Below are 25,634 nucleotides of genomic sequence, written 5' to 3' on the forward strand. Positions count from 1 at the left end.
CTCTATCATCTATTTGAGTCTGACACACACACACACACACACACACACACACACATACACACACACACACACCTGCAGTACTGTCATGCAGGAACAGGTGGGGGTATATACAATATTATAAACAACTTTTTCATATTTATGAACTAGAAGTCAGTATTCCCTTAAGACATTTTTCTGAGTCATTTTTCTGTGTGTGTGTGTGTGTGTGTGTGCGTGTGTGTGTGTGCATATTATGTGACAACCTTCCTTTTTTTACTCAGTGTTTAACACATCACAATGTTACTCTCTCTTTTCACCTCTTCTCTTTTGTCATCTCTTCTGAATTCCCCAGTATTTTTATTCTCCTGCTCTTTTTTTTCAATTTCCCCTCCTTTCCAAGGAGACTGTCCCAAATTTCTTTGAAATTTAAATCGGATCGACACATAATCATTCGTTCTAAAAACACCAAAGACATTTTCATGATATGAATTTTGTGCAAAAAGAGTGTAAAAGAGGTGGAGAGAGAAGACCGTCAGAAAGAGATATTCTTTTGAATCTTTTGAATTAGAAAAAATGAAAAGCATGAAGAGAAACTGTTATTCTAGGTGTATCACTGACAGTAATCTGCCAGCTGTCAATCACCCATCACAACTCATCATCAGTTGCTATAGCAACCTTGTGGTCCCCTGTAAGGAAATAAACATTATATTACAAACATTACAAATTCAAAGTCAAGCCAGGTGATGTGCTGCAATTGGCCACAGTGCTAAAGTATGCAAATCATGCTGACTCACTGTCTGATATGAGACTTTTTTGGGAAACTGTACTATTTATTCTGCTTACCTAAAGAGAGACAAACTTATGGATGCCTTTTTATGTCTTGTAAAGCTTTCGGTATCTCAGAATTCGATTCAAAATTGATTCTCAGTACTTAGGGGTGCTAATTTCAGGATCAACTGTCTACAGTCCGCTGTGTGCTTAGAAAGGTGGTGTAGCTTGTTATTGCATGAAAGCCGAGTAAAGTGTGTATACAATTATGGAGTTTAATATATTTGAAAAAGTTATATCAACTGATTGAAATATTGTAAACACACAAAGGCAAACCTAAGACAAAAGGTAACATTTATTGATGCTAAACTTGCTGAAATAGAAACTTGAAACACTAATACCAGCAATGCATAGGTACAATAGCGTTTTGCTGATTTGGCCAGTACCTTGCATATTGAATCTTGTCAATCTCCTTCTTGTAGAATCTAAAGCGCGGATAAACGCTTGCCTTTAATGAATACTAACACAAGGCTCAATTTCTTGCTGCTCTATTGTCCCTTTTAGATAGGCTACCAACTCCAAAAACTAAGGATAGCAGCGACTGATGAGCCAGTAGCCAAACTGTACTGATTGCTCTTCCATAGATCCATGTAACCTACTGCTACATAATCTTTGTGATCTATTACGGAAGCTGGAAAGGACGTGCGGCAAGTCAACATTGCCAGACGAAAAAACTCATGTTTTTAATCATACATTTTTAGAAGTTTTTAATTGATTCAGAATCGTAAAGGATAAGAATCAAGGTTCTCAAGTGAATACATTTTTTCCCCCACCACTAGTAGTTATCTTTGTGTTCTATACGGATGTAACTGATTACATTTTGCACACATACGATCAGGAAAGTAATTACTGAAGACCTCACAAATACTTCAACACCTACTCACACATGCATGTGTAAACACTTTCCCTCACACACACCAGCAGCAACCACAGAATTGAATGTTGTAATTATACAAAATACTGGCCACCCACACAAGCAAATTTGACATTTAAATACTCCCACTATACTATCTTTCACAGTGCCCAAACATTCATAAATATGACAATATCTAAGAATTCAACCTCTATTGAAAACAAAAACTTTAAAGTCAGAAAACAAAAGAGAATCAAACTTTGTTTGTTCACAAACACTTCTGCTTGTTTGTGCACCCTGTTGAGGAGGTTAAAGCAGGATCACTAGTGAGCATCATGCCAGATGGGTGGGAATTAACTCATGTGAGAGAAAAAACTACTCTGAGCTGCTTTATCAATAATATCATATGTAGCCTATTCTGAGATTATGAGAGAATGTTGTGCAGCACAGTTACCTCTGTTTCAGTGGCATGTAGCCCCACACCGAACTCTAAACCCTAACCTGAACCCTAAATGTTAGAGTTACACACACCTAAGCAATGCTGGGCAAAGTGTTTGAAAAATGTAATCCATTCTCATTACATATAACTCAGCAAAAATAATCACGTAGGCCTTTTTCATGGAAGACATTTTGACAATAAAATCAATGATGGCTTAATTCCATTTAGCTGCTGTGCATGCTTACCATTACAGATAACACATGTGCCTTTCCTACTTTGACAAGTCAAACTGTCTGCAGTGGAAAAAAAGGTCTATTACTTTAGTAATTTAATGAGAACTGACTAACTCTCACTAACTCCCACCCCCTCCCCCAACCATCTTGTCGGTGATTGGCTGGAGTGGTTTGTTGTATTTTGGTGCACAGCCTGTGCCCCTAGTGTTTGTTTGACATTTACGACCCCTGTGTTGTCTCCCGAGACCAGGCTTTTTCACAGTGTAGTCAGGGGGCAGGCAGCTAGCGGATCAAAGAGAGATGCCTACGATTTGAGACAAAAATTAAATTGCGCTGAAACCATGCAGGAACTCATAGTGCACCTTTAAGGTCAGGAGTGACCTTTCACGACTTTCTCAAACTTTACTAATTGGTCAGCAGCATAAGTAATAAGAAACATTGCTTGGTACTTAACCATCCATTACTCAGTCCAACTCTGTTGAAAGTGCCCAAATGGTTGCACACAGTAACCCAGAAGTCCCATAATCAGAGTGAAGCCAAAGCTTTCACAGCCTCAATTCTGAACAAGAGACAGCTTAATTGACAGAACATGTAAAAAAGACAACTTAGAAGTTAGCAGAAACTACATCACTCATCTTTTGGCAGAGGCAGACAACTTCCAGCCCCTGTGCAATGCTGACATGTCCCAGACCAGACATAAATGTGCTAGTAAAGAATCATTGTATAAAACATGATGGAGGAATGGAGGCAAAGACTGAGCAAATGAAAGACAGATAGACTAAAAAAGAGATGAGCAGACAATAAAGGAGAGTTTAACAGGAGAGTTGTGGAGAGATGGATAGAACAAAACATATTTTTTTAACATATTTTTTCTGTCTCTAGTTCACATCAGCAACATTTGATTAACACCAACAACTCTTTCCCTATTATAAATAAGATACAGGTGGGAACTATCACAAATATTCTGCCTTTAAAGTTTTTTAGTGAATGAAAGACTAAAGAATTCAAATCTAAAGAACGCTTTAAAAACTGACCATGGTGGAAAAAAAAGTTTCCTTTGCCTACATATACACTTTCATATTTGAAGAATCCAAAAAATGTTATTCATTTGAAGATGAAGTGGTACTTTTTGGCCATTTAGCTGAAACTTTTTTAGAGTGTGAGGCATGAAAATAATTATTTCCTGATGTATGAATAAAACGGAAAGATAGCAAAAGTGGAGAGCATCATTTGGTTTTTGCCTCTGATAACAAAGCACTTTCCCCTCTGTGCTTTGATGTGTCTGTAGAGAAAAAAAAATCTTTTGGAGGCATTTCAAACTCTGGCTTTTTACCAGCCAGCCTTTCCACCTTGATGTGTCTGAAACAAACAATTTTTTTATCCGTATTTTCAGGAAATGCAGATTCCATATTACCACTCAACAAACACCCAAAGGGAACAAAAACAACAGTAGATGTTCTGGATAAATGCCAGCTCAGATGTTCTACAAATGACAGCCAGCCATTCAGCCAGCCGGTTAGTCAGTCAACCAATGTGGAAAGGAGTGCCAGGGGCCTCGTGTCTAAATGCCTGTGCACATTACATCTTATGATGTATGATGTTTTGAAATGCAAAATATAAATCAACTGCTATGCCTACGGGATAGAGCTAAATAAGAGAGCGTTAGAAATAGCTGTTACTATAGATCTGACTGTTGCCTTGTAAACTCAAAAGTGTCACAATTTACATGTATCTGAGGTGATATATTTAGCAGTATCCTAGTGGAAATACTAATGTGTAATGTGATCATTTATTTATCCCTGTGGAAAAGTCATTGTTTTGATTTACTTCAGTACAGGTTAATCAGACTACAGGCCTGTTACAAAACAGCTGCCACATGAACGTTATGAGGATGGCGTAGATGATGGTTATGAGAGTGCTAGCAGCAGAACCATCCAACAATTTCTTTAATTTTTTTCTTGGAAATTAGTTAAGTTTATTTTTACTTCTCTTTTCACAGTGGTTTTATTTGCATTGCCATTTCTCAATGTTTTACACACAGCACTGATCATGAAATGTAGAAAACACAAATGCAACGTCATTGTGTGCATGTCAAAATCCAAACAACAGCTTAAAGGATTACTTTACACATTTTCAACTTTGACAACAGCTGTGACATTAAATATGAATGTGATGACAGCCCATTAAAAGTAGCACAGTCAAAAAAAGTTACATCTAACTAACTGAAGAGCAGCATTGAAACATTTAAGAGTCATGAATATTAAGAATGGTTTATGATTCTAATACAGGAATAGGGCTCATTACTTTTGGATTACTTAATTTTGATTGACAATAGATAAACACACAAACATGAATCACACCACAGTGCTTTTTTCCCCTGCAGCTCTGATCCCAATCACAATGGGGCACCTTTTGTGGTGTCAGAGGCATCTTTCTGTTGCTGGGTAAGACATTAGCTGTCAATCACTTGTGCATAAGCCAGCTAAACCTGCAGCTCAATGCACTTTCAATGCCTACTGATTTTCTAGACAGCTGCTCTGACACTTTAAACTTGATGTAGCATATTTAAACATATACTGAAGAACTGCATTCAGGTAGTTGCATTCAGAAATCTCATTGTTTTTGGACAAATCTAGTGAAATGAATTACTTTGATTGAATGTAATCTGTGACAAATAGGGCTACCAATGGACATCAATACATTTTCTAATCGGTGTTCTATTAGCTGCAATATGCCAGCAGTGTAATACGGACTTCAGCAAATCATGGACCAAGAATAAAAACATCATCTAAAGTGGTAACGTTTTGGTTTGAAGGAATTACACCGCATTTCATTTGCAAGTATTGTAATGTTTGCTAGCTGTGATTTTACAGAAGCTTCTTTTAGAGCAAATGTCCAGAAAACTACAGTATACAAACATATTCAGTAGTTCAGTGAGAGCAACAACAACCTTACAAATAAAATAAAATGGTTGGATTTTCTCCATAACTTACATAGATTCCCATTACTGTAGTTGCAATGCTGCGTTCGGTGGCATAACTAATGCAATGTTATGGCTCAACGCGTTTGCATTTATAAATTATTCCCTCAGCTGAGAATATGTATCTCTTATAGACTAAATATTTGCTATAGACTGATGCTAGTTCCAAAGGAGCGGATTATTGAACTGAGCATTTTAGCCAATGTCAAGGTGAAACTCAGAACAAAACCTGACCCAGAAAGTTGTCATGGTGAGTTAGCTAGGTTAAAGGAGAGCCACCTTTGTGATACAGGAAACACTGGCTTAAAGCTGCCTACATATGATCAGAGGTAAAACCGCAAGGTGGAGCGCAGAGCATATTGCAGGCAGAGGCATCTCTGGTATAACTCTTTAAACTGGTCTGATTTAGTGGCATACATAAAAAGTATTGCATATTTACGGCTGTATCATACACTTTAGTAGCTATGAATGGCACGGGAGGTGATGGTTTGTTGATAGTGTTTATTCTTGTTTGGCTGGAAGTTTGTCACCTCCTGTGCACAGAGATAACTTCCTGCCAGAATGCATAAATACATGTAGCAGCAGAATAGCATATTGGTAGAAGAAAAATACACATGGATGGCTACATCGTATTCTTCTAAAAGCAAGTGAATGACACCACTGTGGGTGGCCAATGCTCATAGTGAACTATTCATGAGTGCTTATGTCATTTAGATTGCCTCATCCAGTAGGGCTGTGTTTTGAATTGTCATGTTGATTTTGTGTATGCTTTTGTTGTTGTGTGCCTTCTGTTTGGGGTGAGATCTGTTTTGGGAACCTCTGGAGTTGTGTTCTTTTTTTATTTTTTACTTTCTTTTCTTTTTGTTGTCACTGTTTTCTAGCACTTTGCTAAAATGTTCCATCACTGAGTAAACAAACTAAAGTAGTAAGTCAGATAATTCACTGGAGTGAAACTTCTGTGACATGGCTGTGTTCATGGTGAATTAAACTTTTATTGCAGATGTCTGAATAAATGTGACTACAATCCAGGTTGGAAGCTATATTACAGACAGGATCATTCAAGAAGTTCTACTAGCTTTAGCATCTCTGTACTACACATTTCTTTGTGTGTGTGTGTGTGTGTGTGTGTGTGCCGCGAGAGAGAGAGATATGGTGTCACTCTGCTCTACTCCATCTCTGCTTCTACCTAACTTTCTTTTCTATCAAAACATAAACAGCTTACCGTACCAGTGACAACGTAAACTGCACATTCAGCCATATTTTGGTAAAAACTGGATGTCTGGATTATACTGAGCATTCAGACAATAGAGAGGCTACAGACAGTAGAGAGGTGGATTATGCTACATGAGTAGTTTGGGAAGCTTCTATGTACATTTTGATGTTTTTTGTCCCGCTGCAATTTATTGTAACTGCTGTGACTCACTGATGATTGCAGCTGCCATCCTCCAAAAAGGAGCAAGCTATGGATTTTTTAAAGCCACCTTTCATATCTACTGAAGGAGTTTTTGTATAATTAGTATAATCAAAACCTAGTCATCAATGGAGTGTTCCTTTAAGTCTACATGGACAAATACAACTCCAGTTGTAACTGGTGTTAGCGACTGTGTGGATTCAGCGCTCAGTTGGACAGACAGAAAAAACTGCATAAACAACAGGAAGAGAAGAAAAAAAATCTAAACGCTTATATGGCAGACAGTATGCATATTTTTTTTAGTTTCCATCTCCCTTCAACTTTTATCATAATGTGAAAAGTGCACTCAACTTTCTGATGTGCTGGTGACAAGTCAAGCAGCTTAGAGAATTATCAAGAATACAATAAGACAGACAGAACAACCAACCGCAGAGAGTTAGTTCTACTAGCTTTAGTGTGTGTGTGTGTGTGTGTGTGTGTGTGTGTGTGTGTGTGTGTGTGAGAGAGTGTGTGTGAGAGAGCTCTTCTCTGGTCCTACGTCTCTTTCTCTGTATGCTTCTGTCTCTCTTTCCTTTACCCAGCAACCCTACCTTCTCTCTCCACTCTCTTTCTCTCTTCACTTCTCTCCTTTCTTCCCTAGCGGTAGTCCTGGATTAGTTCCATTGCCTGGTTATCTAGTGTTGGCCTATTTTTCTCAGAAAAGTGCAGTTCTAATCTGCAGTTGGGGGTTGTCTAAGTTTGTGTGGGTGTAGGTGTGTGTGTTCCCAAGGTGTTCCCTGGAAATGTGTTTTGTGACGAAAGTCGTAATGGAAATGTTATCCATTAGTTTCAATTGTGGTCAGTATCCAAACTACATTGGGCTTACTTGGACACTAATTTATTTTTATGTTCTGTTCTGACTGTGCTACTGTAAAATCTGCATAACAAGCTCAATTAACTGCTGTAGAAATAGCCAGAAACCTTTCTGTGTCTGCAAAAAAGCAACAGTAAACATATTATACAATTACTTAAAAGGAGTTTATATATTATTGTAAAATATTACAATTAATTAAATTAAGAATCAAATTCAGCTCACATCTTTGATAAGTATTTTTCCTTTTTTTGTGAATTAACACATTATTCACTCTTACATTTTTACTCCAGCTGCCTATAAAAGCAATAGTTTTAGATATATCTTGCTATTATTATTCAAGATACAGTAAATTAATTAGTACAAACAACCCTTGCAGCTTGACGAAGCCAAAACATGAACAATCCAATGGAGAAGAAAAGAGCACAGAAGAGTGTGAGGAAGTGTAGAGAGCAGAGAAGTACAGAATGAAAGGTTTGATAGCAGAATAAATGAATCAGGAAGTTAAAGTTTGTGATCAATGAAGCAAATGGTAGTGTGTGTATGTGTGTGTGCATATACTGTGTGTGTTGGTGTGTCTATGTATTGTGCAGTGCAGCTGAACTCTTTCTCTCTCTATGACACAGACACACACACACACACACACACACACACTCTCTCTCTCTCTCACTTTTTTCAGTGCATTATTTAACCATTATTAAAATCAGGAGTACGTATTCCTTCCAGCTGAATTTGTGCTGGTCTATGAAAACTATTACCTCTGGCACCGGTAGAAGCAGAGGCGGCAGACGAGGACAGACGTGTCTGGAAGCTGCTAACCTCCTAAAAATATCATTAGTATGCATTTGAGTTTTGGCCTTATCTCATTGTCTTAATGCCATTTCAGTGTCTTTTTTCAGCATGATGACAATGGAATAATACAGAGGAAGAAACACTTCCATACAAAGGTAAAACAACATTACATCTTAATAGTATATAATACTTAACTTACATTGGTAAAACATCTATTCAAACCCAAGACAAATCCTTGACACATCATTTGAGATTTAGGAAAGGTATCTCCTTAACATAAACTTAATTGATATGTCTCCAGCTATATTGCAGCAGCTCTGCCCAAGCTCTTATTCGGATTAACATGAGGGTAAGTGCAGAAATGGTCTATCTATATCTTTAAATCCTATAATCCCATCATATTTTGAATTACGTTATCACAGTTTGCCTTAAAACCAAGTATAGCAATGTAACACTAGAAAGTGAAAAGGGTGTCTAAGAATAAGCTATAAGGAGCAAAGATCAATGGTGAAAACAAATGCAGCAAATGCAATAAAAACTCTCATCCTCAAGATGTGATGAGTACCACTTCAGTGCAGGTAGGGTGTTTCTAATAGCAGAGGTTTAGCAGAAGATAGTAGAAGTAGTAAAGTATTAAAGGATAGGATAGATTGTTTCAAGTTTTCCTTAGCCACTTACCCATGATGACATTGAAAGAGTTATTGTTTGCTGTAATCATCTGCCATTTCCAAACTTATGACCTCATAACAAGCAGATTCCAAAACGGCTCATCTGAGCTTTCATTTTCTCAAAGGCAGAGCAGGATACCCAGGGCTCGGTTTACACCTATCACCATTCCTATCCACTGGGGGACCATAGACAGGCTGGGGGAACTCATATTAATGTTAAAAAACCTCATAAAGTGAACTTTTCATGCCATGGGACCTTTAAAGGAATATTTCACCGCTGGAAAGCTGAATATATCTTTAAATTGGGTCACTTATGTAGTAGAAATGTGAAAACAAAATTGAAATTGGTGCCTTCTAGGCCGAGAAAAGCCAGAAAATGTGTTTTGGTCTTATATGGATGAAAAACACCAAATCCCAGAATGCACCTGCTTCGTTGCTTTGAGTCCACTCCCAAGCCACGCCTACCGCTTGACAGACCGACAGAGGCATTCAACTCAAGCGTGTTTTATTGTCATTTCAACCATATACACGAAACAACGTTTCATCGTGACTCAAGTGGTGTTACACATTTAACATATATAAAAACGACATTATATAAAAACGACATACGAAACAGGCTACATTTAGTACACACACTTTATAGGCTCCATAAAGTTCAGCTAACGCATACTAGCATTAGCGCTTGGTGGGCTGTAAACACCGAGCATAAACACAGCCGTGAATTAATGTGTAATGTAGAATGGTCGGCATTTAACAGTCACAAACTCCACCAGCAGTTAGCAGTTAAATGGATACAAATCACCACATTTCTGCGCCACTCGGTGTTAACACAGCCCACCTCTTTTACCCGGCGACAGAGCATCTCTAGCTCGGAGGGCTAGCAGGCCTGGTAGCTGGACAGTCCGGTACACTATTCAGGCAGGTTTCCACAACAACAAAAACACGGCAGTCTCTGAACTCACGTTTGGAGTGTCGTTGAAGTTGGATGTAGTCCAGTTTGTGGTCTAAATGAGCGGACACTTGCAAGCAGGATCCGTAAAGTTCAGCTAACGCATACTAGCATTGGTGTAGCTAAACACAGAGTATAAACACAGACGTGAATTAGCGTGGAATGTCGAATGGTCGGCATTTAACAGTCACAAGCTCCACCAGCAGTTAGCAGTAGCTAGTTGGATTTTATTTCTACACCAGTCCGTTTAACACAGCCCACCTCCACGGGCCGGCGAGAGCAGCCTGGTAGCTGGATAGTCCCGGTTCCGGTACACTGTTGTTCAGGCATGTTTCCACAACAAAAAAACACAGCAGGAGTTTCGTTGAAGGAGGATGTAGTCCAGCTTGTTGTTTAATGAGCAGACACTTGCAAGCAGGATGGCTGGGACAGGTGGACAGCTAGCGTTAGCTTTCCACCTAGCCGATGAGGAGGTCCCCTAGCCGGCTAGCGGCATTGAGCGACACCGCTGGTCTCCGTGCAGGCGAAGCTCACGTAGTGTGCCGAGTATTGCGTCTGTAATAACGTTTCCTCCATATTCTCCGATCTGTACCGATGTATGCCGGTGGTACACACGTCCGGTAGTTTGAATGCAGATAACTGTTGTAAATGTTTTCTGCTGAAAACCGAAAGCCTGTTTAGCGAAGATTCAAGATGGCTGACAGTCGTTTTCATTCGAATACCTCGCGCGAGCCTCGGCAGTCCAACCCCCTGTGGGCGTGTTGAAAACATACGGAAGTAGATCCTACTACTGGCTGTAGTCCTTTGCCTCTGGCCCAAAAATCTTCCAATGATGCAAAAATCGTCATTTTACGTCATCGGAAGATTTTTTCCAGGCCCCAAATGCAGAAATCTCTCGTCTCAGGGGGACATGAGGGAGGGAGGCACGGTCATTCAGAAATACTATCGGGTTTCTACTGATACAAAGCTGAATGCTAAATCGGTGAAGTATCCCTTTAAACAATATTGCCTTGCTGAGCCACAGAGAGGTCTCCATTAAATGCCATACCTCTGGACAATCAGCTGCAGTATGGCAAGTGTGTGTGTGTGTGTGTGTGTGTGTGTGTGTGTGTGTGTGTGTGTGTGTGTGTGTGTGTGTGTGTGTGTGTGTGTCTCATTGTCACCCACAGCACCCTGGGTCCTCCTCCGGCAGACTCCCTTCGGCTCTTTCGGCCCGTTCTTCGGGCTCCTTCACCACCACCACCAGTGTCTAGACTCCATTGGAGGGATATGCATACTCATGGCTTATCTACCCCTTATAAAATTATTTATATAATGATGGAGTCTAATCTCCAAAGACTCTGTACATTTCATATTATGCATATGTACAAATAAACCTTTGCATAGTTGCAACGAAGTCTCTCCTGATAGAAATGCGTAAGCCAATACATAAGTGTGTGTAGCTTATTTTTGAGTGAACACACAGCTTCATTTTCAGACATGCACCCGACACACTCAGGCCTGTGTGCACACAGTAAACACACTGTTTCATGCATTAATTTAAAGAGTATGCATGCAGAATGCATTTTATAGAAGGTGTTTCTAATCTATCTACCCGCACTGACATAAACTGGGATACAGTGCTTACTGGTGAATTATGAAGGAAAGTATGTTGACAGTGCACAATAAACAAATTTCTCTGGCCACCACAACATGTCCCATCAACTGTGAAGGAAATTATCAAGTGGAAGTGGCAATTACTTTTAATTTGTAAATTTCATAAATAGTTGAAAACATATTTGGCACGAATCATTCCTCTAACTGGCAACATGCAAGGCAGTTCCTCTTTTGATGGCATGTCCTTTATCACCATTGTGCTTTTGTAGATTAGATTTCTAACCTAGATAATGCTATATAACGTTAACAAGATAATGTTGGCAACCTTTCAATTTTCTTAGATAAAGTATTGCGACCTCCATAAGCCAGCTATTGAAGTATATCAAGTGGGTAAATTCCAAAGTTACTCTTTATAGTGCAAAGTTTCCTCCTTAGGTTTCCCTGGATAGTGTTTTCTTGTTGAGCTGCAGTGAAAGGATAGTAAACATAAGTCCCTTATTAGCTGGGGGGATTTTGTCCCTCATCACTTACATTGGTAGACCATTTGAACAGGAGGAATTATTAAAGCAAGCAAACCTGTTTCAATGTTAATATGGGCACCTGTCTATTGTTTTAATAAAGACTTTTCTGAACCTTATCTTGGCCCCAGCACAGTTCCCCAAAAATATTTTGCTATTAGGAAGTTGTAATTCAGATTAGATACAGTTACATTTTACAGCCATAACAATTTTCATTTTAAAGCCACTATGTGTAAACATAGAAAAGTTTACCAATATAGTGGTATTACATGAAAAAACACTTTGGCAGACAATAATGCATATTGCTATGAACATAATGGCAGATGTCCATTAACATAGTTAAAGGTGCCCTGCCAAACAAAACTGTTTTAACTTGTATTTTGTTAGGTCCATATGTGTTTGTCTTATGTTGTGAATGTGAAAATGAACTGCTACCTTCTTTGTCAGCTCTAGCCATTGAAAAGAAATAAGCAGAGAAATCAGGCCAATTACAAAAGCTGGTCAGTCTGACATCATATGCCTGAGCTCATTACTATTCATTAGCTCGCCCAGTTGGGCTAGGTAAAGGATTCTGACAGCCAGGCTCTCATTGGCTAGCTGTTAGCCAATCAGATTCAAACAGCTTAGTTTGTTAAATATTAATGAGAACTGGCAGAAATCGAGCTGAGTCTTCCTGTAGGCTTTCTATACCACGCTAGAATAGCTTGAAACAAGGTAACCAAGGCATTTTTTCCCAAAAAATGTTACAGAGTCCATGGTAGAACTTCAGACATTAACACAAAGTAATGAAATACGTGTGGCAGGGAACCTTTAAGACATAACACCAGTGTCCTTCAAACAGAAGATAGTCCAGAAGGGGAATTGGGTTGGATGGATATTCAATGCTCCAAGTAAGGATGGATGAAATACACAGAAGAGGATTTTTGGTGTGGATAGTATTTGAATTGATAAAGGCCTGAGGAGAGAAGAAATGTTTGCACCCTGTTCTAAATACATATGATGGCATGACATTTGTTCTCTTCTGAGGAACTCATTACTTTGCTGGAGTGTGGGTCACATACTAAAAAAAAATGTCTCTACATCAAAAAGGTATCACTTAACTTGGTCCAAGTGCAGCTTAACAAACCACTTCTGCAAAAGCCTCGTGCAGCAGCTGCAGTGGATACACGGTGAGCCGGTGACACAGGACCCGCAGGGTACATTACACTAAGAATGTCAATGGTTTGCCCTGTTGTACCCTCTGACCTGATTCCATAATGGCTCTCTGTCTGGCTCTGATAAACTAACTTGAAGTATGATCAAATCCAGCAGCACCTTCAAACAGAACACCTATTTCTTATCTTTATCTAATAGTAGGAAGAATTATTTAAGTGTAGGTCAGAATCAAGAGGGTTTGTAGAATGATGACTGTCTTTGGGCATTGGCAACAAAATCTCTAAATTAACATTTGTTGTTTGTCCATGCCTCTAGAACAATAGAAGTGTTTTCTGATATGACGCCACTATCAGCAGGGCGACATCAGTTTGATATGCCTTACAAAACCGATTAAAATTACTGTTGAAAAATTTATATTCACAATCCAACAATAATTATCTGTAAAGGTTAGAGGAAAATCTTGGTTTGAGTTAAAATGACTGCTTCGCTATGGTAATGGGAGCAGTTACAATAACTAACACGTAGTTAAGGTTTGAGAACCATCTTGGTCATGCTTAAAAAAGGGTTAGCTGCCCTCCATCTATATGTGCACTATGTTCCAAATAGGCAAGGCTTGGTCAAAATACGATACATCTCAATACACCACCTCATCATTGTCTGGAAAGCCACTCCTGTGCCTTTCTTATACAATATAAGACTCATGCAGAGAGCAGGCAGTGGTTCTTGTATGAAAGAGGCTTTTCAATTTCCGAAATAAATATTTTCACTCCGTTGACATCAGTCCTTAAAGTGAGTGGGATGGAGTAGAGTTTCCGCTGCTGACACACAGCTGGGGCTGGTAAGACGAGGCCACAGATGCCGGGTCAGCCCTTCTACTATATATGAGATTGCAGCATTCCCCACACACAAGGTCTGAGTGCAGTTGGAGGGGTGGTTGCGAGAGAAAGATATATCCTGCCTCTTGTGCTCCTCTTTGTGAACAAAGAGAGAGCAGTCAGATCCTCTTGGCTTCATCCAAATTTCTATGTGGGCAGCCTGACGGGTTTATACTATATCAGCAAGTCTTGCACCATTCAGCTAGAAGCAGAGATGAGGAGAGGGTTTTAGGTCAACCGGCTGACCACTGCCCTCATGGAGTACAGACAGAGAAAAGGCAGCAGCAGGATAATTGGAATCAGCTCTTATATTTATGTTAAAATCTAAGTTACACTTTAATAAGTAAAGAGGGATTGATGAGTGTGATTCAATAGCTACTGACACTCAGCTGGAGCTGGAGGAAGGCTTACAAGCTGGGCTGAAGCTTTGCCCGCAGTGACCCACACCAGGGAGACCCTGAGGGCACAAAAGGCCGACCAGCAGTCTTATTTCAGCACTATGCTGCCTGTCCTCTGTCATGTCCACACCATTCAGAGAAGTCTAACATCAACAGAGGAGCTGAGCTGAGAAGAGAATGAGCCTGCACCTCCCTGCTTAGTCGCTTGCTCTAAATGACATTGGGAATGGGTTCACTGTGAGCGCTCACTGCACTTAAGAAGAAGACACCGAAGCTCCAGAAGAAACTAATGCACCACTCTAGGGCTAATTCACACCAGTGACAGGGCTGCTAAGTAGGCAAAGGTTTGCAGCTCCCACCTCACTTGCCACTGCAGTTACCTACATCAACCTTTTTTAAATTAATTAAGAAATTGGTATTACTATGATAAAAAGCAACAAACTATTGAGAGTTCTGCCCTGTGCCTTCCTGCATTCACCATTTCAAATAGACTTCTTACATTAACACAGAGGTGGGTACTTTGTATATTTGCTTGTACATGCTATTAGATGCTACTGCAGGTGCAGCTAGTGAGCTCAAAATGGCCCAAAAGAGCCAAGCACAGGTGAGTCACTGGTACACTTCACTTTCCTGTTGTCACGCCACAGCTGTAGTTCTGGAGAGCATTGGAAATGTTTGGTCCAGCTGTCATTTCACCTTTCGTCTTTCAGTCTCTCTGGTGGATCCAAGATCTCAGAAGAAGCATACATCCGGCCAACAACTTTAAACACATGCAGTTAGTTGGGGGTCCAAGGTGCAGTGCTTGAAAAGCTAGCCTTTGTTATGCTGTCTTCTGCAGAGGCTAGAAGAAGCCCCATACAATCAAGTAGCCTGTTCGTAAGAGAATTTTGTGAATGTGCACTTTACTAACTTGCATGTCTGATCTTAAACGGATCACAGCAGTGGCAGAATGTTAAATAAGATTACATTTTGAAAAATTAGAAGAGAATATGAAAAATGACAGAAAGATGGAAGTGAACAGAAAGAGGATTTATAAAAATAAATAAATAAAAAAGTTTAGAAAGATCAGTTGTAGTTTATAATTTATTTTGGAATTTTAATTAATTTCAATTTTTCAGATTTCAAATTTGATCACTTTCTTTTCATTTCTTGATAACGCTTTACAATAAGGTACACAAAAATGTAGGTAGTTACTGAGGAACGAATGAGGAACAAATGAGTAACGAGGAACGACTGGTTAGTTAATGAGAAGTTCCTGAAAGACTGGGGCTCAAGTACTAATGATTAGTTACTGATAAACAGTCTGGAAGTTACTGTATGAATGAATTATTAGGTAATAGTAAGTTAATGTAGCCTGGATGCCAGCTGAACTTAGCCCCGCCCACAACATTTGAGGTTGGGAAGTTTGGTCTGGACTTGATCCGTTGTGGAGCAACTATGCTCAAATCAGTGCTGTTCGGACCAATCAAATTGTCAGGGCGGGCTTGGACAGATGATCAACAGTAATGTAATCAACCACGTCACCAAAGAGCGCTTGGGTTAAATTTGTTTACAACAAAGATAAAGTTAATGAGAAGTTTAATCTTTGACTCATCTTTTTAGTCTTTCACTGGTCACAAACAAAATTCCCAAGGTATAGAAGTCTGCTTATGTTTTACCACTTTTGAAAGGAGGTGACCCAACCTTGCCTAATAATTACAGACTATAATAATAATTACATAACTGTCAGCATTGGCCAAAGTGTTGGAATCCTTGGTTAGTAATCAAGTAAAAGAGTACTTAAATGCTCAGTCAATTTTATCTAAGCATCAATCTGGTTTCAGGAAAAAACACAGCACTACCACTGCTGCTATAAAAGTAATTAATGATATAGTCAAAGCACTTGATGATAAGAAACACTGTGTGTCTCTGTTCATTGATCTGTCCAAAGCATTTGACACTGTTGACCATAGCATACTAGTTCAAAGACTGATCAGTATAGGTATGTCTAAGCACTCTGTGGGCTGGTTTATCAACTACCTCGCTGATAGGACTCAAACTATGCAAGTTGAAGGCCTAACGTCAAAATATGTATCAATCTGTAAAGGGGGTTCCCCAGGGTTCTATTCTGGGGCCACTTTTCTTCACTATTTATATAAACTGTCTGGGGGAAAATGTCCAACATGCATTTTTCCATTTTTATGCAGATGACACTGTTATTTATTGTTGTGCAGCTACCATTAAGAAGGCGTATGAATGCTTGCAAACTGCTTTCGACAGAGTGCAAGCACAGCTTTATCAATTAAAGCTTGTACTTAATGCTGAGAAGACCAAAGTAATGGTCTTTTCAAACTCAAGGAAAAAAGAGTTAGACCCGAATATTGTTACTGATCAGGGTAAAACAAACGAGGTAGTTTCATCTTATAAATATTTAGTATTTTTAATTGATGATCACCTTTCTTTTAAGCTTCATATACAGAACATAGTAAAAAAGTTGAAATTGAAGCTAGGTCTTTTCTTTAGGAACAAATCTTGTTTTACTTTTTCTGCCAGAAAAAGGCTAGTTGATGCCACAATTCTCTCTATTATTGATTATGGTGATCTGTTGTACATGAATGCCCCATCAAAGTGTCTTCAGATGTTGGATGCTGTGTATCATGGAGCTTTAAGGTTAATTTCAAATTTCAGACCCCTCACTCATCACTGTATACTTTACTCTACAGTGAATTTGCCCTCTCTGTCAAATCGCCGGCTTACTCACTTATATGTTCATATACGAAGGCTTTTTAGGCAGGCTCCCATGTTACATATCTGAACTTCTTTCTTTTACACGGAGTACTTATGGTTTACGGTCCCAGAACACTATCTCATTGAATGTACCTCAAGCCCGGACAGAGTTGTTTAAAAAGGCTTTAATGTTTGCTGCACCTTCTACTTGGAATGACCTACAGAAAACACTCAAACTACAGTGTCTAATTTCCTTTAATGATTTTAAAGGTTATGTTAAAACCATAGAACATGAGTCCATCCACACGTGAACATTTTTTAACTAATGGTACTTTTATTTAATTGAAATGCACTTGAGTTGTCTTTGCCTCTTTTGTGATTGTTTTGTGATTGTTAATTGTTTTTATATGTAATAAACTTGTTCGGCTATCTTGGCCAGGTCTCTCTTGAAAAAGAGATTTTATATTTCAGTGAGACTAAACTGGTTAAATAAAGGTTAAATAAAATAAAAAAAGTTACTGAGGAATGAATGAGTAACGACTGGTTAGTTAATGAGAAGTTCCTGAAAGTTACAGAGGAACGAATGCATTCCTTTATTCGAAAGGTAAACACAATGCCTCACTAATGGTAGTTAATGGTTAAGTAATCATTCATTTATATTAACCACTCAGTATGATGCATTACTGTATTTGCAGGTATGTGCAATGCCTCACTTATGGCAGTTAATAGTTAAGTAATCACTTGTTAATGATAAACAACTCAGTATGATAAATTACTTTATTTGCAGGTACGCACAATGCTTCACTAATGGTAGTTAATGGTTAAGTAATTATTTGTTATTGATTAACAACTCAGTATTATGCAATACTTTATTTGCAGGTACACACAATGCTTCATTAGATACACAAAATAAAATAAATAAGACAAAATAAAAATGGATGGGGTTAAACTGCACTATAAGAGGGACCATAAGAAGTGTTGAGTTAAGCACCAGTAAAATAGTTTGTCACAAAATATGTAAAGACAATTCATAGATAAACCGAACACGGCACACAAGCCAATTCAAGTAGTTTTACACACTCAAATTGCCTATTCACAGCACACTAAGGTAGCATAAGGTGAGCTCTCCACCCCCTTTTATAGGCTTGGCCCCTTGTCTGAGTCATAGTGCTAGACTTCCTGCTTCCTTCCCTCCCAAACATGTATTATTCTGACTTGACTTTTTGAAAGACATTTTGGAAATTAACATTGTAACAGATCGGTTCAGTGAGGCAAAGCATACCATAAGCCCAAACAACCCCATCTTAGTCCTACTGGCTTATTGTGGATCTACATGTAAAACACAAGCAACATGTAGAATCATGCAGGCAAACTCAAGCTCTCCCAAAAAACTGCTATAATAAAATCTACACTAAGGTTAATACAACCAGAATCATAGAGTCATATTAGATACAGAGTCATACGAGAAGCATCATGCTGAACAGATTAGGGTGGTAATAACATAAAGTTACATTTGGGGATTTAATTTAACAAAAGATCTTTTTGTACCCATACATCAAACTAGTCTTTCAATATCAAGAGCCAAAGGCAGCTCATGTGCCACAAACAAATGTTGCTTTTCACAACTAACAGTCTGAAACACTTGGGGCCCTATCTTGCACCCAGCGCAATAGACTTTGTATAGCGACGCATGTATAATTCCTATTTTGCACGTCGGTAAATTAGGGAATGAACTTGCGCTCCCGGGGGCGGTTCAGCAAAAAGAGGAGGCGTGTTCTTTCGCAAATGTTCCCTAGTGCTATTTTGCAGTTTCAGAAAACAATTCCACCACTGACCAGGAAAAACCTAGTCTAAAGTCAGTGGTGCGTTATTCAGATGCTATTTTAAGGGTGCATGCTTGGCCGTAATGTAGAGTGTGCACACCGCGCATACACTTTGCTTCTCTCATCTCACAGACCCAGCAGTTCCCATTTTTGCAAACCATACATAAATACAAGGAAAAATATGACCTTATTTTACACAACATTTCCATGAATCATGGATGTGTTGATGACATAAATGAGGAAATATTAGAGTACTTAAGGAGATGTAATGTTGAACTGCATGTGCCGATGCCACTTAACCCAAATGCCGCAGCAGCAGCACGGGAGAGGAGAGACAGAAGAGCTGCATTGTCTATAGTGAGGTAATCCCGGTCTAAAGTTAGACTACATTGCAAAAATATCACCATGCATTCATAACCTCGTGATTCAGTGAGAGTGATCCCAAAACATCGGAGAGTATGTTTTTGTGACATTTCTTTATTTACATTTTGTCAAAAAGAAAAATCAATAGCAAACGTCGGTCTCCTTGGCTGTGAACCGCTCCTGGCGTGCGTCCATGGATGTATTAAGGGCGTGCGCCATTATAATAGCAATCTGCCATGGAACAAGCGCGCCTGCTTTTAAAGGGAATGTGAGATAACGCTCTGATTGGTTTATTGCACATTACGCCCAAACCACACCTATGAGTAATGTAGCTACTTCAGACCAACCCATTTTAAATTTGCATCGGGTGCAAAAGTAATTTATCCCGCCGGTATAATAGCAACAGCGCCCGAGATCCGCCCACAAAGCTACTTGCGTTTGGCGTTTGATATCATTTAAATAGGGCCCTTGGTCGACGTCTGAATTTTCCAGAATTCTAAATACACTGACTTTAATGAAGACATTAGTGTTAATTTTGTCAGACGAGACAAGACTAAATATGTTCGTCAACGACCTTTTTTTCCATGACTCAGACGAGACGATGACGAGACTGCGCCAATGTCCAAAAACGCTGACTAAGACTAAATTAACATGCATTATTGTTGACGAAAAAAGACAAGACTAAATTTTTTTGCATAAAATAAAAACTAAGATAAAATCTCTCTTCATTTTCGTCTACAATCGTCTCTACTTTTCCATCATGAGACAGAATATTCAGCTGTTACTAGGGTTGGGTACCGAGACCCGGTGCTAATACGGCACCGGTGTCTTAACGACCGTTATCTACCGGACCGAATAGCAACGCAGATTTTGGTGCCACTTAAATGCCTGTGCTTCTCTCTGATGCTCCTAAACGGACCAACCGAAACATCACTGCACGGGACGCTAGTTAACACTATACTAGCAGGTAACGTTAGCTAGCCGCTGGAGTAAACACAGTTAAAATGCTGACAGCTAAACGGTGTAAAAGTTTGTCTGTATTTCACTGGAGAGGATTCCAACAGACCTACGACAGTCTGCAGCTGCCATTCAATGTTATTGTAAAATACCCTTTTCTTATTCAGTGGTTGTTTTTGTCATTAACAGAAATTTACTAGTGAAATAAGGAAGAGGCTTGATGTTTATTTAACTTCATATAATTTATTTTTATATGACTATTTGACTGAAATGGTTATCAGAAATAATCTCAGAAATAATTTGTTATTTAAAAAAAGACTAAAATGTTTTGACTAAAACTTGACTAAGATATATTGAGTTCTCTTTTGACTAAAATTAGACTAAAATAACGAGACTTTTAGTCGACTAAACCTTGACTAACAAAAAAAGATATGTGAATGACTAAATATGACTAAAACTAACAAGGACATTAGACTAAGACTAAATTAAAAATAGGTGACAAAATTAACACTAGAAGACATTCTGTTCTCATAACTGATGAAAAGTACATGGCCCATTTATAAACAGAGTTCACAAATACAGTGTTTCAAGCTTGAATACTGGACTTACTTTCTTACCTCAAGATTGATTGAGCTCACATAAATATCCTTACAAATAATTGTCTTTGCTGCAGCAAACAACAAGAGACAGAAACTTGATGGTGAAACTTGCTGTAAGCTTCCACACAAGCCAACCACTCATCAATCTACTCACTGAAACATAATACAGCTATATCATGTTTTCAAGGAAAAACTGACTGATATCCATAACTGCACCACTAACCTCAAACACTACTTGGTGCATTCCAAGCGCATCCCTCCAACACATAAGCCCAACACTATGAATAAGCTTTCCATAGTTTGCAACATTACAGTGACTTATATTATCCTGCAATCTTTTGTTGATCAACTGAGAAAATAAAGATTGAACTGATTCACTAGATAGTGCTGTTTCACCTAGTGAGCCTGACTATATCTGCATACTGGCAGCGTTGCTTTATTTTCTGCTCTTTGTCCTTCCTCATTGTTCTTATGTAATTTACTCTCTTCGAGGGACCATCTATCTAAACAGCCTTAATTCTACCCAAGAAAGAGAACTCGGTTTCAAAATGCACAGCTTATATTACATGTAATATAGTAACCAATTTCTGTTCTGCCATTGCTTCATCTTTTAGATTAATTTGTTAATTAATTAATTAATGTGTTGTTAATTTGTTGCAGGAAAGTGTCTTTTAATCGATTTTTTATTTTGGAGGCCTGTACTTCCTCCCACTGTTCTGTAGTTAAAAGGTAAAATGGAAGAAGCCTGCATGCTGGTTCATAGACCCACATGGTTTATCAAAAGCCCCTGTAGCCTAAATTACAGTGTTTAACTTTCCTTGATAAGCTAAGGCCATGGAGCAAAGATAGTTAGCTAATTTCTTTCCATTTCATAAATTAAAGTAATACATCCTTTACTCCAGCACTGGTTAGCCCTAATTCTCATGTAAACAGGCTAATATGAGGAATCCAGTTGACACTACAATCAAAGAATGAATAAATAAAAAGACTGAGCCCAAGTCCTACAATATACGGTAAGGTTATGGAGCTAAATTGGGGCCAAATGTTTTGTTAATTTGAAAAAATATATATAGTTGAAAAACTAAAGCTTGAACTTGAAAATTTAAGTTTTGGTCAAAACTTGGAAAAAATAAAACCATGTATTCAAACTAAAAATAAGTGTACCAATTTTTCTTTCAGTTTGAATAAAATTTAGATTCAATTCTGGAATTATTTTGAATAAATTATAAATTTTCAATTTTCACTTTTATATTTCTTTTCAGTTCCACATTTAATGTTTTCGGTTTCAAATCTTTTTTTTTTGGTTATAGATCTGTTTTTCTCTTTCAGATAATTTTTTTTCAGTTTCAGACTTTTGGCCCCAATTTTGCGTAGGGGGCGTGGCTTCAACTCAGAGGGGCGTGGCATTATGAGTGACAGCCTAACAAAGAAGGCAGAAGACTCCTCTGTCATGTTGCCTTCAGGAAATGGTGTTACTGTGAGAACTATGACTGAATGCTTTCTATCCACTATATACATGTGCTTTTTACTTAAACTGATACCAGTGACAAAGTTCCATTTAAAAAATTGTTTTGAACACATGGTACCAATTACACTATAAGAGCAATAAACTGTGCCAGATTGTGCAGTTCAGCAGGAACAATGACTTCTCCCACTTCCATGTATGACTTATAGCACCACAGTATTCACTAGCACCAGCCCACAGGTAAGACATGTGAAAGATATTAGCATTTTTGAATAGATACTTTGCGACATTATCTCTGCAGTGGCATTTTTTTGTGATTAACACATAAAGGGAATATAGGTGGACAGCTGGACAAAGCTGGCAATCAAGCATCGCTAGCACTAAAGTTAGCATTAACTAACGTTAGCTTCACACTAGCTGGGGTTTTTACACTAATTTCAGTGTCCAGCTCAAGTTTTTTTACTTTAACGTGTAGTGGTCTTTGTGAACCTCTGTTTGTCAGAATGACCATAACTCGACAGTGGCTGCAGTGAAGACGGTCTCTTTTTACAGAGTAGACAAATATGACTTTACATTAATGCTCTGGCCTGATAAAGTACGTTTTACACACATAACGTTACATGTAACAGCATGACAGTTATGCCTTACAAAATATGCCAAGTGGGCAAACTTTGAAGGCTTCTACCACAGCCTAACTGTATCAGAATACACTAACTTGTCGTTTTGTATTTGTAGGTCTACTGTCTGTTTTCTGGACCGTGTGTGTCCGTAATAAAAGCTTTGATTGATTGATTGATTAACAAAGCAGACCAGGATGTTGTTTAAACTAACCATGAAAAGGTAACACTATTAACTTAGCAATATTAGTTATCTATAATGTTTTACATTTATAAGGCTCTGTCGAGTTATGGTCATTCTGACAAACAGAGGTTAACAAAGACCACTACACGTTAAAGTAAAAAAACTTGAGCTGCACTGAAATTAGTGTAAAAAACAACCAGCTAATGTAAGTACGGTTCGTTAATGTTAACTTTAGTGCTAGTGATGCTTCATTTCCAGCTGTCCACCTATTTTCCCTTTATGTGTTAATGACAAAAAAATGCCACTGCGGGGATAATGTCCCAAAGTATCTATTCAAAAGGCTAATATCTTTCACATGTCCTACCTGTATGTAAGCAGGCTGCCTTGGCGGGGACAGACGCTACGCTGACTGCCGAGTGAATACTGTGGTGCTACATTAAAAGTCGCATACAGTAAGTGGGAGAAGTCATTGTTCCTGCTGAACTGCACAATCTGGCACAGTTTATTGCTCTTATAGTGTAATTGGTACCATGTGTTGTCCAAAACAATTTTTTAAATGGAACTTTGTCACTGGTATCAGCGTTGTTATGCAAAAGCACATGTATATAGTGGATAGAAAGCATTCAGTATATAACACCATTTCCTGAAGGCAACATGACAGAGGAGTTTTCTGCCTTTCTTTAGTAGCGACACTGCTCACTACATATTCTTTCTACGCAAAATCAGGGCCAAAAGTCTGAAACCGAAAAAAATGATCTGAAAGTGAAAAACAGATCTAAAACCAAAAAAAAGAGATTTGAAACCGAAAAAAAAAGATTTGAAGCCGTAAAAAAAATAAGTTTTGAATCTGAAAACATGAAATGTGGAACTGAAAAGAAATATAAAAGTGAAAAATGAAAATTTATAATTTATTCAAAATAATTCCAGAATTGAATCTAAATTTTATTCAAACTGAAAGAAAAATTGGTACACTTATTTTTAGTTTGAATACATGGTTTTATTTTTTCCAAGTTTTGACCAAAACTTAAATTTTCAAGTTCAAGCTTTAGTTTTTCAACTATATATATTTTTTTCAAATTAACAAAACATTTGGCCCCGATTTAGCTCCATATAAGGTGACAATATAGTGTTATTATTATTGTTATGGTATAAGTGTTGTGCCCTAATATTATGGGAGTTTGATTGACCTCTCATGAAACACACATTCTCCACAAATACACACTTTCATTGTTTACATTATTCCAGAGGAATAGATAGTAAATAGCAATGTCAAAGCTTTCAAATGTAAGTATTTAATGTACTGTCCAACATCAAACAAAAGTGTTGTTTACCTCAACTATGAGCTTTCTACGTCATGACAAAACATAATCAAAATGTTGTTAGGTATTCTATATTTCAGTGGATTGCGTTACTGATTACGTACGTTTTTAGAAGACTTATTTTGTCACCATGAAAAATAGTAAGCCATGCACATAAATTGGCTTTTTAAAACAACATATCCGATATGACAGAAAAATCCCCTCAAATTAAAGCTGACACTCAAACTCACAACACTAAAGAGAAAGAAAGAAGAGAGAGCAACAGAGGAGCACGATAGGCGATCAAACTGTACTAGAAAGAATAATTTCTAACCTCATTTTTAAGTTGCCAGGCGACGGTTGTCCATCGTAAACTGATACAATATCAAAGTCTTCCTCCAGCGCCAGCGTTACAAAGGTTAGCTGGATTCGGTTCCTCTCCCCTGTTATTATCAGCCATGTACAGTTGGCGTAGTTGGGATAGCCATGGGGGAAACCCGGCGACTCTATGGTACCATTCAGTCCTTGGACTACACCACCACAGGATTCAGCTGGAAGAGAGAGACGGGACAAGATTAGGATCTCAAACTTGTATCCTGCATTAAATTATATCATATAGGCGTAAAATCATTAATTCCTGCCTTGCACATCTCAGATTTCAAAGATACAGACTTTGTCATTTTTAGCCTGGAGCCTTGGACGTTTGTCAAGTTAGAAAATGAAGAGGTAATGTAAATTCATACCAATGTGATGAAAGTTGACTATACCTTGTCCTCCAAAACCTTTACAAATAATGTAATGGGTTGTGTTTGATATAATTCACTGAGCACAGCTTAAACATGCGCCAAGCTAAGTGCAACTCCAACATAATGCAACACATGCCGCACAGCCTCCCATGACACTAAAGCATATGCCATGTGAAGCTTCCATGCAGAGCCTGAATACGAGTACATACTGTATATATATAAAGTAGACTCTAACCCTTTAATCCTGACAATAATAGTGACACGTACACCTATTCACACTTAAACATGCACTGCATGGTGTTGTTTTAACAGCATGTACCATGTGATCATATTTCTAACTCATTTAAAGCCC

General features: G+C 38.3%; 1 protein-coding gene across 1 annotated transcript in view; it reads right to left on the reverse strand.

Annotated features, from left to right (window-relative positions):
* LOC120556497 (CUB and sushi domain-containing protein 1-like) overlaps positions 1 to 25,433 on the reverse strand; it is a 348,428-nt gene extending 322,995 nt beyond the window's left edge. The window contains exons 1-2 of the mRNA XM_039796142.1: positions 25,424 to 25,433; positions 24,871 to 25,087 (exon numbers count right to left, since the gene is read on the reverse strand). Of these exons, the coding sequence (XP_039652076.1) occupies positions 24,871 to 25,087; positions 25,424 to 25,433 (227 nt within the window). The remainder of the gene's footprint in view (positions 1 to 24,870; positions 25,088 to 25,423) is intronic.
* Between the last annotated feature and the right edge of the window lie 201 nt (positions 25,434 to 25,634).

Source organism: Perca fluviatilis, chromosome 3, assembly GCF_010015445.1.
Source record: "Perca fluviatilis chromosome 3, GENO_Pfluv_1.0, whole genome shotgun sequence".
Taxonomy (NCBI): Eukaryota; Metazoa; Chordata; class Actinopteri; order Perciformes; family Percidae; genus Perca; species Perca fluviatilis.